Source organism: Salvelinus alpinus, chromosome 19 (genome assembly GCF_045679555.1).
Source record: "Salvelinus alpinus chromosome 19, SLU_Salpinus.1, whole genome shotgun sequence".
Taxonomy (NCBI): domain Eukaryota; kingdom Metazoa; phylum Chordata; class Actinopteri; order Salmoniformes; family Salmonidae; genus Salvelinus; species Salvelinus alpinus.
The window spans coordinates 23,317,970-23,334,995 of record NC_092104.1 but is presented as its reverse complement, the minus strand read 5'-3'; the positions used below and the strand labels follow the sequence as shown (position 1 = coordinate 23,334,995).

General features: G+C 42.5%; 2 protein-coding genes across 6 annotated transcripts in view; one reads left to right on the top strand and one right to left on the bottom strand.

Moving 5' to 3' along the window:
- LOC139545152 (serine/threonine-protein phosphatase 2B catalytic subunit gamma isoform-like) overlaps nucleotides 1-12,971 on the top strand; it is a 45,185-nt gene extending 32,214 nt beyond the window's left edge. The window contains exons 11-14 of one of the 5 annotated variants that reach the window (XM_071352596.1): nucleotides 1,126-1,213; nucleotides 1,808-1,905; nucleotides 3,740-3,766; nucleotides 9,981-12,971. In XM_071352596.1, coding sequence (XP_071208697.1) covers nucleotides 1,126-1,213; nucleotides 1,808-1,905; nucleotides 3,740-3,766; nucleotides 9,981-10,123 — 356 coding nt within the window. In that variant the 3' untranslated portion in view covers nucleotides 10,124-12,971. Of the gene's footprint in view, nucleotides 1-1,122; nucleotides 1,214-1,807; nucleotides 1,906-3,739; nucleotides 3,767-9,980 lie in introns of all 5 variants that reach the window. The other 4 variants (XM_071352597.1, XM_071352595.1, XM_071352600.1 and 1 more) reach the window with 4 other exon arrangements.
- Nucleotides 12,972-13,212: 241 nt separating this feature from the next.
- Nucleotides 13,213-17,026, bottom strand: part of LOC139545151 (zinc metalloproteinase-disintegrin-like berythractivase) — a 29,234-nt gene continuing 25,420 nt past the window's right edge. The window contains exon 22 of the mRNA XM_071352594.1: nucleotides 13,213-15,498. Coding sequence (XP_071208695.1) covers nucleotides 15,469-15,498 — 30 coding nt within the window. The 3' untranslated portion in view covers nucleotides 13,213-15,468. The remainder of the gene's footprint in view (nucleotides 15,499-17,026) is intronic.

The window sequence follows — 17,026 nt, the reverse complement described above, 5'->3', positions numbered from 1 at the left end:
CATCTGGTACAGAGGTCCTGGATGGCAGGAAGCTTGGCCCCTACCCTCTGTAGTGCCTTGCAGTCGGAGTCTGAGCAGTTGCCATACCAGGCAGTGATGCAACCAGTCAGGATGCTCTCGATGGTGCAGCTGTAGAACCTTTTTGAGGATCTGAGGACCCATGCCAAATCTCTTCAGTCTCCTGAAGGGGAATAGGTTTTGTCATGCCCTCTTCATGACTTTTGGTGTGCTTGGACCTTGTTGGTGATGTGGACACCAAGGAACTTGAAGTTCTCAACCTGCTCCACTGCATCCCCTTCGATGAGAATGGGGGCGTGCTTGGTCCTCTTATTACTGTAGTCCACAATCGTCTCCTTTATCTTGATCACGTTGAGGGAGAGGTTGTTGTTGTCTTGGCACCACACGGCCAGGTCTCTGACCTCCTCCCTATAGGCTGTCTCATCGTTGTCGGTGATCAGACCTATCATACAATTAAAAGCAAAGCTGCCCTTCTGTTTTTAAAAAGGCACTTCAACGCCAACTCTATGACAGAGGCACACACACACACACACACACACACACACACACACACCTCCACGTTATCGCTGGAGTGCTAAGTAAAGCTGGTAGCTGGTTTTATCAATCAAATGTATTCATAAAGCCCTTTTTACATCAGTCAATGTCAAAGTGCTATACAGAAACCCAGCCTAAAACAGCAAGCAATGCAGATGTAGAACCACGTCATCATAGCTCAGTCAGAAACAGTCTCTCATGCGTGGAGTTCAGCTCGGAGATCTCAGGACTCGCTGGAGATCTGACAGAGCTCTACTTCTCTCCCCTCCCCATTTTGTCCTCTCCACTCTGCTTCTTCCTTTGGCTCCCTTAATTTTCCCCACTGTCCTTTCCTCTTCCCTATGATAATGTCAGACTACACTGAGTGTACAGAACATTAGGAACACCTTCCTAATATTTAGTTGCACCCCCTTTTGCCCTCAGAACAGCCTCAATTCGTTGGGGCATGGACTAATGTGTTGTTTTGTAGACTCGGCGTATGTCAAATGGTAGAAACCATTACAATGCAATATGAAATCTCCGAAATCTCCTATCTCCAGCTTAGGATTTTTTTTTCTTGTATTTTATGAGAAGACGGTGGAATCCCAGCGGTACGCAAAGAGGTGATCCGGAATAAGATCCGAGCCATTGGGAAGATGGCCAGAGTCTTCTCTGTTCTCAGGTGAGAAGTTCTCTCTCTCTCTCAGAATCACACCAGACAGCATATATTGTGTCCCAAATTGCACCCTCTTCCCTGTATAGTGCACTAGTTTTGACCAGGGCCCTAGGGCTTTGGCTATAAGTAGTACACTTTAGGGAATAGGTTGCCATTTCAGACGCACCCAAAGTCTCAAGACCTTGAGGTTGGGAGTAGACTGAAGTCTATTTTTAGTTTAGACTTGAGTGTAGTTCATGACATGACTGAAGTCAGTTAAGTGCCTAATGAAGTAATGTTTGAAAACACAGTGCTGCTTCTCAGAGGTTTAATGAGCAGGCAATAGTGAGTCACGACACAGCACCGTGGTGAGGCTGTGTAATGACATTAGCCTGCCACACAAATGCAATGGGGAAAGGGAGATGCAGATCAGCACAGAGATCCTAGAATTCACACATGTTCTATATGGAGGTCTATTACTGTTTCTGTATGTAGGACTATTAGTGGCCCATATACAGGGATGTCATTGGATGCTACAGAGGAGTGTTTTAACATATGTAGTTATTGAAAACTTTGTTAGATATCTAAGGTGTCTCTTCTCCTTTCTCTCCCGCTCTTCAGGGAGGAGAGTGAGAGTGTGCTGACACTCAAAGGACTTACCCCGACCGGGTCGCTGCCTCTAGGAGTGTTATCAGGCGGCAAACAGACCTTGCAGACTGGTAAGTGTTCCTTTCACCCTCCCCTGTCTACCCTCACCTTGCTGTCTCTGTCCTCCTCTCTCTCTTGTACCCCCAGCTCCACCCGTTCCCCATGCCCTACCCTCAGAGGGCCCTGGGGTGCCATGCTGTTTTTAACCTGCACTAACGACACAGCCTTGCCACAGTAAACCGAAGGATGTACGCTTCACTCAATGTTTTGCATTTTGACATGAATAAGTTCACTTTGGGAAAAAAACATAATAGACCCGGCTCTTCTGCTTTCCTTTTTCCATGATGCAGTGGAGATGTGGAAACCATCACAGTCGCTGAAGCCTACACCCGGCCTTTGTTAATGTACATTAGATGAACATCATGTTAGATTGCTGCCCTCACTCCCCTAGCTCACTGGGCTACTATGGGCCACACTGGTCACTATAAAGGGAAGATGTTGTGATTTGGGACACAACCTTCGTCTGTCTGGGGCTCTGTATCAAGCCAGCCGTCCCCGTGGGGTAGAGGGGGGACTGTGGGCGGGTGTCCGGGGGGTCGGCTCAGAGCCGCCTGTCACTGAAGTGGCCGTAGCCCTGATCTAAAGGTCAACCAGCCCAGCCAGCGGGGGAAATACACACACCAGGCCTGTCAGCAGGAAGGAGAGAAGGGCATGTTGGGGGCTGGTCTCCCAAGCGAGGCGGAGGTGTACTGAACGTCGCCACAAAGCTGTGAGCACTCAGAGAGAAACCACATGACGTGACCTTTACCAGAATGCCATTGTCTGTCTCAGGCTGCGCCCCAAATGCCATCCTATTCACAATCGAGTGCACTATTTATGACCAGACCCCTATTAGTAATTGGGACACACCCTGTGTCTTTCGCCCCTCCAGCCTGACCAAGGCTTTAACATCGAGGAGGCTAGGCTGACTGGCCAAGTTAAAACCCTGGATTGGTTGTGTGTCCTGGGTCATTACATCCCTGTTTGTGTTCACTGCTACCTGACAGTGCTCTGGTGACGTTTAGGGAAATGCTGAGCCGTTTTGACTGCAGTGCCAGTGCTCTTTGAAAACTAAAGGGGGAAATGCCTTACTTTAGCTACTGTATTCAGCGCTCTGTTATGGTCTCAGAGCTAGATTCACCATGTGTTATTCAGAGTGACACCAGTAACAGAGCACCTCATTAAGAACAAGTTGAATAGAAAGATTAAAGCTGTCATCTCGCCACAGTTGTCATCTGTCATCACACGTGTTCCTTTGAGAACTGAGCCATAACACACTTCATTAAGAGAGATGTAGCAAGGAGATCCGTTCCCTTCTCCGCCCAGCAGACTTCGTCATTGGATTGTTCCCATAACAAGATCCAGAATAGCCCAATAAAAGACGCTTGTGCGTGCTCACTGCTCAGAACCCCCTCCCCCCCAAATCTGTCCATCCACATTTAAGCCCTCATGACCCTTTAACAGCAGCTAGCATCCTAGATCTCCTGCAGGCCGCTCTCACTCTGGTACTGTCCTAAATGACACTGTTCCCTATAGTGGCCTGCTGTTGACCAGAGCCTAAATGACACTGTTCCCTATAGTGGCCTGCTGTTGACCAGAGCCTAAATGACACTGTTCCCTATAGTGGCCTGCTGTTGACCAGAGCCTTGTGGGTGCTCCTAATCCTAATATAATACATTGTCATTAGGGAGGCAGACTCTCATCACACTAAAAACGGTTTGAGGTGTATTTGAATGGTGCTGTTGCTCTGGAAGTATAACCTGTTTTCCTGGTTGGTTCGCTCTGTCTGTTCTGTTATTGATGTTATTTGGTCTCTGCATTGATGACTCACTTTTCTCCTTCTCACCACTACCCACATTGACATAGCTGCCGCTGAGGCCGCGGAGGCCAAAGGTACGCAAGTGGTCCCCGGATCCCTCCCTCAGTGTCTTGTCCTTGTGTAACTTTTAACCTTTTCAAATGGGGCCTGCCTTAAATGTTCTATGCACCCCTGTTTTTGTGTCACTTTTGAAATGTTTGTTTTGTTATTCTTGTTGTTCGTTCACTGTGTGTGGTTCATGAAATGCTTTGTCATGGATTGATGTTCTTCACTTTGCAAAATGGCTGCTCTTGCATTACCAGTGCCTGCAACTACTCTGTGTGTGTCTGTGTGTGTACAGTTGAAAGTTTACATACGTCTTAGCCAAATACATTTAAACTCAATTTAAACTCAAGTTTTTCACAATTCCTGACATTTAATCCTAGTAAACATTCCCTGTCTTAGGTCAGTTAGGATCACCACTTTATTTTAAGAATGCAATGTCAGAATAATAGTAGAGTTATTTTTCAGCTTTTATTTCTTTCACCACATTCCCATTGGGTCAGAAGTTTACATACACTCAATTAGTATTTGGCAGCATTGCCTTTAAATTGTTTAACTTGGGTCAAACGTTTCAGGTAGCCTTCCACAAGCTTCCCACAATAAGTTGGGTGAATTTGGCCCAGTCCTCCTGAAAGAGCTGGTGTAACTGAGTCAGGTTTGTAGGCCTCCTTGCTCGCACATACTTTTTCAGTTCTGCCCACACATTTTCTATAGGATTGAGGTCAGGGCTTTGATGGCCACTCCAATACCTTGACATTGTTGTCCTTATGCCATTTTGCCACAACTTTGGAAGTATGCTTGGGGTCATTGTCCATTTGGAAGATTCATTTGCGACCAAGCTTTAACTTCCTGACTGATGTCTTGAGATGTTGCTTCAATATATCCACACAATTTTCCTACCTCATGATGCCATCTATTTTGTGAAGTGCACCAGTCCCTCCTGCAGCAAAGCACCCCCACAACATGATGCTGCCACCCTCGTGCTTCACGGTTGGGATGGTGTTCTTCGGCTTGCAAGCCTCCCCCTTTTTCCTCCAAACATAACGATGGTCATTATGGCCAAACAGTTCTATTTTTGTTTCATCAGACCAGAGGACTTTTCTCCAAAAAGTACGATTTTTGTCCCCATGTGCAGTTGCAAACCGTAGTCCGGCTTTTTTATGGCGGTTTTGGAGCAGTGGCTTCTTCCTTGCTGAGCGGCCTTTCAGGTTATATCAATATAGAACTCGTTTTACTGTGGATATAGATACTTTTGTACCTGTTTCCTCCAGCATCTTCACAAGGTCCTTTGCTGTTGTTCTGGAATTGATTTGCACTCTTCGCACCAAAATACGTTCATCTCTAGGAGACAGAACGCGTCTCCTTCCTGAACGGTATGACGGCTACGTGGTCCCATGGTGTTTATACTTGCGTACTATTGTTTGTACAGATGAACGTGGTACCTTCAGGTGTTTGGAAATTGCTCCCAAGGATGAACCAGACTTGTGGAGGTCTCCAAAAAATAAAAATCTGAGGTCTTGGCTGATTTCTTTTGATTTTCCCATGATGTCAAGCAAAGAGGCACTGAGTTTGAAGGTAGGCCTTGAAGTACATCCACAGGTACACCTCCAATTGACTCAAATTATGTCAATTAGCCTATCAGAAGCTTCTATAGCCAATTTTCCAAGCTGTTTAAAGGCACAGTCAACTTAGTGTATGTAAACTTCTGACCCACTGGAATTGTGATACAGTGAAGTATAAATGTAATCTGTCTGTAAACAGTTGTTGGAAAAATTACTTCTCATGCATGAAGTAGATTTCCGAACCGACTTGCCAAAACTATAGTTTGTTAACAAGAAATGTGTGGAGTGGTTTAAAAATGAGTTTTAATGACTCCAACCTAAGTGTATGTATGTATATTTTTATATTTTAGTGGCAAGAAAAAGTATGTGAACCCTTTGGAAATACCTGAATTGCTGGATAAATTGTTCATAAAATTTGATCTGATCTTCATCTAGGTCACAACAATAGACAAACACATTTTGCTTAACTTATAATTGTTTGTTATTAGTTTTTCATGTCTTTATTGAACACACCGTGTAAACATTCACAGTGCAGGGTGGGGAAAGTATGTGAACCATTGGATTTAATAACTGGTTGACCCTCCTTTGGCAGCAATAACCTCAACATTTTCTGTAGTTGTGGATCAGACCTGCACAACAGTCAGAAGGAATTTTGGACCATTCCTCTTTACAAAACTGTTTGTTCAATATATGGGATGTCTGGTGTGAACTGCTCTCTTGAGGTCATGCCACAGCATCTCAATTGGGTTGAGGTCAGGACTATGACTGGGCCACTCGAAGGCTTATTTTCTTCTGTTGAAGCTATTCTGTTGATTTACTTCTGTGTTTTGGGTCGTTGTCCTGTTGCATCACCTCTGTTGAGCTTCAATTGGTGGACAGATACCCTTACATTCTCCTGCAAAATGTCTTGATAAACTTGGGAATTCATTTTTCCGTCGATGATAGCAAGCTGGCCATGATGCTCCCTCCAATTTACTTTACAGTTGGGATGAAGTTTTGATGTTGGTGTTCTGTGCCTTTTTTTTCTCCACACATAGTGTTGTGTGTTCTTTCCAAACAACTCAACTGTAATTTAATCTGTCCACAGAATACTGGAACATCCAGGTGCACTTTGCAAACTTCAGACTTGCAGCAATGTTTTTTGGGACAGCAGTGGCTTCTTCTGTGGCCACTCCTAGGGAAAGTAGCAACAATGCTCAACTTTCTCAATTTATAGACAATTTGTCTTACCGTGGACTGATGAACATCAAGGCTTTTAGAGAGACTTTTTCGTAACCCTTTCCAGCTTTATGCAAGTCAACAATTCTTAATCTTAGGTCTTCTGAGATCTCTTTTGTTCGAGGCATGGTTCACGTCAGGCAATGCTTCTTGTGAATAGCAAACTCAAATTTTGTAACATCTCCAATCTTGTCTCATTGATTGGACTCTTGAATCCAATTAGCTTTCGGAGAAGTCATTAGCCGAGGGGTTCACATACTTTTTCCAACCTACACTGAATGTTTAAATGATGTATTCAATATAGACGACAAGAAAAATACAATAATTTCAGTGTTCTTAGTTTAAGGACACTATGTTTGTCTATTGTTGTGACTTAGATGAAGATCAGATCAAATTTGATGACCAATTTATGCAGAAATCCAGGTAATTCCAAAGGGTTCACATACATACATGCATGCATACATAGGCAAGACAAAGTATGTTGGACACCCCTTCAAACTAGTGGATTCGGCTATTTCAGCCACACCCGTTGCTGACGGGTGTATAAAATCACGGACACAGCCATGTAATCTCCAAAGACAAACATTGGCAGTAGAATGGCACGTACTGAAGAGCTCAGTGACTTGCAACGTCATTGGATGCCACCTTTCCAACAAGTCAGTTTGTAAAATTTCTGCCCTGCTAGAGCTGCCCGGTCAACTGTATGTGCTGTTATTGTGAAGTGGAAAAGTCTAGGCGCAACAACGGCTCAGCCGTGAAGTGGTAGGCGACACATGCTCACAGAACGAGACCACAGAGTGCTGAAGCGCATAGCATGTACAAATCACCTGTCTTCTGTTGCTACACTCACTACAGAGTTCAAACCTGCCTCTGGAAGCAACATCAGCACAATAAATGTACGTTGAGAGCTTCCTGAAATGGGTTTCCGTAGCTGAGCAGCTGCACACAAGCTTAAGATCCCCATGCGTAATGCCAAGCTTCGGCTGGAGTGGTGTAAAGCTCGCCACCATTGGACTCTGGAGCAGTGGTAACTCGTTCTCTGGAGTGATGAATCACGCTTCACCATCTGGCAGTCCGACGGAAGAATCCTGTGCCAATGCATAGTGCTAACTGTAAAGTTTGGCGAAGGAGGAATAATGGTCTGGGGTTGTTTTTCATGGTTCGGGCTAGGCCTCTTAGTTCCAGTGAAGGGAAATATTAAAGCTACAGCATATGACTATCTAGACGATTCTGTGCTTCCAACTTTGTGGCAACAGTTTGGGGAAGCCTCTTTCCTGTTTCAGCATAATGCCCCCATGCAAAAAGCAATTTCCATACAGAAATAGTTTGTCGATAAGTGTGGAAGAACTTGTTCGACGAGCAGGTGTCCACATACTCATGGTAATGTAGTGTACATAATAGGACTCAAATGCCCAAGCAGTGGGCTCTTCATTTGGCAGGAGAGACTTTAGCTTGAACCTCAACATGCACCAGACAGTTACATTATTCCTAAGTCCTAGGGGCATTGCAAGATCTGGACCATGATAACTTAAAGGCAAAGCCTAAACCGTCTTCACAGATAGATATACTGGAGTCACAGATACAGAGAGTCAGACATTAGGCCTAGCAGTGATTTGTAGACAAACTGTAGGCAGAGGCCACATGGGTGAAAGCCGAGGTTGCTGGTTTCCTTTCCATTGGTCCAGGCAGCTGTTCCCTGAGCAAAGCCAGCGAAGACTTCTAGCCCCCCCATCATCACTAATGGAGATAGAACATACCTCCTCCTGGCTATCCAGGGATATTTTCAGTCTAATCCTGTTATGCTGCTTGGCTGTTGCTACTCTGTCACTGTCTGCTCCTGTTGACATGTTACTATCTTAGCACTCATACTCTCCTTGACCGCATGCACATTTTGAAGTAGTTTCGTTTCTGTCCAATGATATTGATATGTTTATCAGAGCATGTTTTATGTACCACTCACCTATTAAGTACCACTGTTTGCCTTTCCTTGCAATGATTCATTTCTCACTGATGTTAAGAGGTATTAAGGTGTTTGTGGCACTTCAGCTGTTATAACTGCAGATCTCTGGTTGTGCAAGAGTGCCCATTTCTGAGTGCAGTTTTGTAGATAACATTATCATAAAATCAACTCCAAAACTACCATTTTAGGGTGTTATTTTCCTGTTATTCTAAATGTTCACATTCTTTGAAACATTATGGAAAAAAGTGGAATAGTTACTTACTGTATATCTCTGGTTTGCCCATGTTTTCTGTGTGGTTTCTCCTTGGCACTTGGAATGTTACAGTAAGTCCCACATTCACTGTGAGGTGTTGTAGCTTGTTCAGTGGTTTTGCCGTACAGTTTTTCGTACAGTTTTTCTGTCCATACGACTTGCCGTGTTTCTGTGTATTCAATGTATGTCTGCACTGTTTTCAGTCTGTCAGCTATTACCTGCATTTGGTAACAAAATAACCTGGAGTTCACTAAGTGCATACAATTTGACCGAATCAAGGCAAAACTGAGAATCTGCACAAAAAAGCTGTAAATGTTTTCATTTTGCAGGTTTTGCCTACAATTTCTTATAGCAGATCCTTCAAGTACACTGAACAAAAATATAAACGCAACATGTAAAGTGTTGGTCCCATGTTTCATGAGCTGAATAAAAGATCCCCAAAATGTTCCATACGCACAAAAAGCTTATTTCTCATGTTGTGCACACATTAGTTTACATCCCTGTTAGTGAGCATTTCTCCTTTACTAAGATAATCCAGCCACCTGACAGGTGTGGCATATCAAGAAGCTGATTAAACAGTGTGATCATTACATAGGTTCACCTTGTGCTGGGAACAATAAAAGTTCACACAACACAATGCCAGAGATGTCAAGTTTTGAGGGCGCGTGCAATTGGCATGCTAACTAGGAATGTCCACCAGAGCTGTTGCCAGAGAACTGGATGCTAATTTCTCTACCATAAGCCGCCTCAAACGTTTGGAGAATTTGGCAGTATGTCCAACCGGCCTCACAACCCCAGACCACATGTATGGCGTCGAGTGTGTGAACGGTTTGCTGATGTCAACGTTGTGAACAGAGTGCTGTGTATGTGGTGAGGTTATGGTATGGGCAGGTGTAAGCTATGGACAACGGGCACAATTGCGTTTTATCGATGGCAATTTGAATGCACAAAAATACCATGACAAGTTCCTGAGGCCTATTTTTTTTAATATATTAATAAAATAATTATAATTAAAAGGTATCTGTGACCAACAGATGAATATCTGTATTCCAGTCATGTGAAATCCATAGATTAGGGCCTAATGTATTTATTTAAATTGACTGGTTTGCTCATAAAATCAATGAAATTGTTGCGTTTTTATATTTTTGTTCAGTATAATGGCTAACTATTTTTCACTAACTAAATGTTTAAGTATTCAAAGCATTGTTTCCTTTGATTTCTAATTGTCCCTCTCTTTCATTTCTTCCTTCCAGCCATTCAAGGCTTCTCTCCCACAAGGAAGATCAAGGACTTTGCAGAGGCACAGAGCCTGGACAAAGTCAACGAGAGAATGCCCCCACGCAAGGATGGCCAGCAGCCAGTCAACCCAAATGCCCCCAAGAATGGCACAGACTAAACCTAGAGAGAGTCCCCCTCTCATCCCCACCAGCCCCAGGCCATGGCAATGTCTCATACACCCAAACTATCTTTGTCTCTTTAACTCTGTCTTCTATCTCGCTCGCTCCCTCCTTCTCACGTTCTCTCATCTTTCTTTCTCTCTCTGTCTCATTGAGAATTTGCCCCCAGCTGGCCTATACAGTTGAACAGGCACAGAACGTGGGTAGAGAAGACGGCACAGAACGTTGGTAGAGAAGACGTCACAGCACTGGGAGAATGGTTTCAGCCACCACGCAGTAAAACCATATGAATAAATCAAACACTTATTTTATTTATTCAATTAGTTATATTAGGTATATGTCATAGCTACAGTTTCATAAAATCATACATTTCTAAGATGTTTAAATGTATAAGCATACTGACATTCTTATAACAATGGTAAATGTCAGAGCGAAAACCATGAAGACTATTTTGTAAATTTGAGTTGAATGAGGTAGCTATTGAAGGAGACCTTATTATCCGTTCTTAGTCAATTCAAGTTTTTCTATTTTATGTGTTTCACAAGGGAAAAGTTGAGTGTGTCTGCTCTTATACGTTTATTTAAATGATATTATGATGTGTATTAACTGGAGAGAAAATAATTATGGGAACTAGATTTGAGACGCCATTGCAGAAGATTATTTTATACCTCCAGCAGAAGTTCAGTAAAAACACCAACTGTTTTTTGTCCAATTTCTTTGAAACCACTGAATGCTGTTTAGATATTCTGTGGGTCAATGTGTTCCTCCTGTATTTTAAAGTTAGGATAAACAGGGTTTAATCTTACAACCTTTAGTCAACCTTGAGAAACTGCCCTGGGGCAGCAGGTAGCTTAGAGATTTAAGATCATTGGCCCAGTCACTGGAAGGTCGCTGGTTCAAATCCCCAAGCCGACTAGGTGAAAAATCTGTCTGTGCCATTGAGCAAGGCACTTAACCCTAATTGCTCCTGTAAGTTGCTCAGGATAAGAGCATCTGCTAAATGACAAATGTGAATGTACATTTTCCAAATGATATGGAAAAAATTGTATATGGAAGAATTGATTCTAGTTTGCTACGATTATTGATGTGACGTGTCAATGGATGGTGGTTAGTTTCTCTGGTTTTATGTGTTCTGTATAGTGTTTTGACAGTTGGTGTTGCTTGCAGGCTGTCACCAACCAACATTTTTACCAGTGTGCTTAACTGTAAGCAGCTGGGGGATTATATATATTTAGATCATCTTCTGCAAAACCAAAGTCTGATTGAAAGGGGTTATAGGCATACAGTATGTATTGGTACATCTCCAAGTGGACTTGGTTGTGGTGGCACTGCTATTTGGTTAGCTTTCCTGGGACATTGAGCTGAGAGTGGCCAACTGTTCTGCAGAGTGATTTTCTGGATGGGGAAAGAAGTCTTCATGGTAACGAAACATACATACCAACCTAATATCAAGGAAGAACAACCAGTGTCCTCTTCTCAAGATGGAGGGGTAATATTTCCCATGGAGCAGATGGTGAAAAATGCTCATATATTGTCCCAAAATGAACTGAAACTCCATGTTCATTTTATGTTTTAGATAAGATTTCTGTGTTATAATACTACTAATAATAATGACACTTCGTTTGATTTCATATTGCTCTCTACACTACAGAAAGGATGTTTTTGGGGTTTCTTGACTCCATCTACTGTTGATTTGATGCATATGTGTTAGATGAACGGAAGGGAAAGCTTGTCTCCAATCAAATGCTTTAGTTGCTAACAGTTTGAGGAATGCTGTAGCCCGAAGAGTAGTAGATCGAGTCATTCTCAGTGATACTGTGAGGATTGTTTTGGGTATTTCCTTCTCTTTATCAGCTCTCTTTATCATGTATCCCACGGACTGACACAATTCTCAGTATCGGTGGTAGTGCAAAGTTGGGGACCAACTACAGACTCTACATTGATCATGCAGTAAAAAAGATAAGTAATTCCTGATGTTTCTTCTATGTTCATTTGATTGAGTGTCTTGAGTTATGGTCTTGACACCTTTTTGTCTTTATCACCTCCATGGCAGGAATGAGGACTGGACACTTTTGTAACACCTGCTCTGAACCCTTTAATGATTGACTTCTTTAGGACTTGTGACTCGATGAACCGGTGCTTAGAGTTTTAGCCCTAGATTTTTGGGGGGGCTAGAACTGCTTATCTGACACTCCTCCCGTCACATGTAGTTATTCTATTGTCTTCAATCATTCAAGAAAAGCATTGAGATTTTGTTATCCTTATGTGAATTTTCCCTTTTATAATATATTATACAGCTTTAAACAAGTTGCTTTTAATGTGCCATGCCACTTCCTAAACAAACACCAACACCTGTGTGTGACTGGTGGGGGAGAATGGCCATCAGAATGTCCTGTTCTTGTGTTCAGTGGTCATGGAGAGATCCTGGAGCCTGTTTCCACTCAACGTGGGTCAGGTTCATTGAGTTGTCACTGCCTAGATGCTTATTTACAGCCCCTTTTTGTTAGTAAAATAAAAAATCATCTCTACTGTATTGTGGGTTCAGAAAATGGTCAAAAGATGCTCTTTAAAAATGTTTTTTCCCACATTCACGACCGCTTAAAATGTTGGTTTGGTGTGAAGTTAGCTAGGACTTAGAGGCCCCAGAGTAGGCCTGTATTCCTGACCTCTTGTCAGTTTCTAAATATTTCTCAGAGTGTACAGAAATATTTGTCATTCAAAAGTCTTTAGCTGTAAAAAGGATGAAAATAATCCTTTCGTCAAGTACAGTACTTGTCATGCGAGGCCATGAAATCTTAATCTATGTAGATGAATCGCTTGAAAAATAAAATGTAAATACTAAGCGTTTCCCTGTCCTGGCTGTGAGTTTTTAGCTCTGCAGATTTTACGATGGTATGCCAGATGCTTTCTCACTTCAATGCTCTTGTTAAATTCTAGTCTCCCTTGATCTAAGTTATTCTACATGTTGCTAATATTTTCTCTACATGTCAGGTTGAATGGGTGGATGAATGTCATTGGGTTCTTCAGTGTTTAAATGTTGAGCCCTAAAAGTTGTTTTATAAATATCACAATTCTACATAAGCAGGACTGTCATGTCCAAAAAAAATAATTTATTTTTTTCACGCTTGAAATGTTAATCAGGTCGTACTTCTTGTACAATCAGAGAGAAGAAAATAGTGGCAACAGAATTGTTAAAGAAAATGCTGTTCCTCAAGTAATGGTATATGGTCATTTCTCAGTCACAGTTGGTTATGCAAAATTTAGAATGTTCTACGCTGTGAAAAGATACATAAGATAAAAGGTCTCGCTCACTGAATTGAATATTTGTTTACTTTAGTCAGCAATGTCTGTCTCCCTCAGTAATATTTACTATTGATAAAAACTATTTACTGTTGGCTTACAGTATTCATCCAAAGTCAGGCATATACAGTCAGCCTAGAGCAAATGTAGTATTATAAAATAAATTGCATATCACATACTGTGCACTCACCCCCTCAAATGGCAATGACAAATCACAGGTATAAAATTATATGGCTAATAAATAGTAAAAAGTGCAATTTTTAAGACGTCTGTTCCTCGTAAAGAGGTCTCCTCAGTCCATGGCTCATTTGTAGCTACAGCTAAAGTCTGAAGTTTACATACACTTAGGTTGGAGTCATTAAAACTCATTTTTCAACCACTCCACAAATTTCTTGTTAACAAACTATAGTTCTGTGAAGTCCGTTAGGACATCTACTTTGTGCATGTCACGTAATTTTTCCAACAATTGTTTACAGACAGATTATTGAACTTATAATTCACTGTATCACAATTCCAGTGGGTCAGAAGTTTACATGCACTAAGTTGACTGTGCCTTTAAACAGCTTGTAAAAATTCTGGGAAATTATGTCATGGCTTTAGAAGCTACATTTGAGTCAATTGAAGGTGTACCTGTGGATGTACTTCAAGGCCCACCTTCAAACTCAGTGCCTCTTCGCTTGACATCATGGGAAATTATAAGGAAATCAGCCATGACCTCAGAAAAAATGTTGTAGACCGCTCAAGTCTGGTTCATCCTTGGGAGCAATTTCCAAACGCCTGAAGGTACCACGTTCATCTGTACAAAATAGTACACAAGTATAAACACCATGGGACCACGCAGCCGTCATACCGCTGAGGAAGGAGACGCGTTCTGTCTCCTAGAGATGAACGTACTTTGGCGCTAAGAGTGCAAATCAATCCCAGAACAACAGCAAAGGACCCTGTGAAGATGCTGGAGGAAACGGGTACAGAAGTATCTATATCCACAGTAAAACAAGTCTTATATCGACATAACCTGAAAGGCCGCTCAGCAAGGAAGAAGCCACTGCTCCAAAACCGCTATAAAAAAGCCAGACTACGGTTTGCAACTGCACATTGACACAAAGATCAAACTTTTTGAAGAAATGTCCTCTGTTCTGATGAAACAAAAATGGAACTGTTTGGCCATAATGACCATCGTTATATTTGGAGGTAAAAGGGGGAGGTTTGCAAGACGAAGAACACCATCCCAACCGTGAAGCATGGGGGTTGCAGCATCATGTTGTGGGGGTGCTTTGCTGCAGGAGGGACTAGTACACTTCACAAAATAGATGGCATCATGAGGTAGGAAAATTGTGGATATATTGAAGCAACATTCAAGAAATCAGTCAGGAAGTCAAATCTTGGTCGCAAATGGATCTTCCAAGTGGACAATAACCCCAAACATACTTCCAAAGTTGTGGCAAAATGGCTTAAGGACAACAAACTAAAGGTATTGGAGTGGCCATCACAAAGCCCTGACCTCAATCCTGTAGAAAATGTGTGGGCAGAATTGAAAAAGCGTGTGTGAGCAAGGAGGCCTACAAACCTGACCCAGTTACACCATCTCTGTCAGGAGGAATGGGCTAAAATTCACCCAACTTATTGTGGGAAGCTTGTGGAAGGCTACCTGAAACGTTTGACCCAAGTTGAACAATTTAAAGCAAATACTAATTGAGTGTATGTAAACTTCTGACCCACTGGGAATGTGATGAAAGAAATAAAAGCTGAAATAAATCATTCTCTACTATTACTCTGACTTTTCACACTCTTAAAATATAGTGGTGATCCTAACTGACCTAAGAGAGGGATTTTTTACTAGGATTAAAGGTCAGGAATTGTGAAAAACTGAGTTTTTAAATGTATTTGGCTAAGGTGTATGTAAACTTCCGACTTCAACTGTATCTGTAAAATTATCCCAAAGACGTGAGGTCTCAATGCACTGACTGCACTCAGCTCTGGCGGCCCTGCATTTGAGGTCTTGGTAAGGTCTGTGTGATCCTCCTGTTTCCTCTCGATGGCGACATCAGACCCGTGGGGGTGGGGGCCTCAAAGCCTGGAAAATAAATTACATTGTTTAACTTAAGCCAGAAATTTTGTCTGAACATTAACATTTATTTAACCATCCCTTTAACTATTGTTGTCTATATATTAGTCTTGGAAATCCCAGACCTAGGGAAACAGCACTATGTGGGAGGTAACCCATTTGTCTAGGGAGACTACAGTGCCTTCAGAAAGTATTCAGATCCCTTCACTTTTTCCACATTTATTTATGTTACAGCCTTGTTCTAAAATTGATTAAATAGTTCCCCCCCCCCTCATCAATCTACACACAATACCCCATAATGACAAAACAATCAAATGCTTTTTTAGACATTTTTTACATATAAATTGGAAATATAAAAATTTTTACATAAAAAATGGAAATATCACATTTACATAACTATTTTGACCGTTTCCTCTGTACTTTGTTGAAGCACCTTTGGCGGCGATTACAGCCTTGAGTCTTCTTGGGTATGACACTACAAGCTTGGCACACCTGCATTTGGGGAGTTTCTCCCATTCTTATCTAAAGACCCTCTCAAGCTCTGTCAGGTTGGATGGGGAATGTTGCTGCACAGCTATTTTCAGGTCTCTTCAAAGATGTTTGATCGGGTTCAGGTCCGGGCTCTTGCTGGGCCAATCAAGGACATTCAGAGACTTGTCCTGAAACCATTCCTGCATTGTCTTGGCTGTGTGCTTAGGGTCGTTGTCCTGTTGGAAGGTGAACATTTGCCCCAGTCTGAGGTCCTGAGCGCTCTGGAGCAGGTTTCCATCAAGGATCTATCTGTACTTTGCTCCGTTCATCTTTGCCTCTCCTCGCTGCTCTCCAACTTCCTGCCACTGAAAAACATACCCACAGCACGATGCTGCCACCACCATGCTTCACTGTAGGGATGGTCCCAGGTTTCCTCCAGACATGACGCTTGGCATTCAGGCCAAAGAGTTCAATCTTGGTTTCATCAGACCAGATAATATTGTTCCTCATGGTCTGAGAGTCTTTAGGTGCCTTTAGGCAAACTCCAAGTGGGCTGTCATGTGCCTTTTACTGAGGAGTGGCTTCCATCTAGCCACTCTACCTTAAATGCCTGATTGGTGGAGTGCTGCAGAGATGGTTGTCCTTCTGGAAGGTTTTCCCATCTCCACAGAGGAACTCTAGAGCTATCTCAGTGACCATCGGGTTCTTGGTCACCTCCCTGCCCAAGGCCCTCCCTGTCCCCTGACTGCTCAGTTTGGCCGGGCGGCCAGCTCTAGGAAGAGTCTTGGTGGTTCCAAACTTCTTCCATTTAAGAATGATGGAGGCCACTGTGTTCTTGGGGACCTTCAATGCTGCAGACTTTTTTTTGGTACCCTTCCCCAGATCTGTGCCTCGACACAATCCTGTCTCGGAGCTCTACGGACAATTCCTTCGACCTCATGGCTTGGTTTTTGCGCTGACATGCACTGGCAACTGAGGGACTTTATATAGACAGGTGTGGGCCTTTCCAAATCATGTCTAATCAATTTAATTTACCACAGATGGACTCCAAGTTGTAGAAACATCA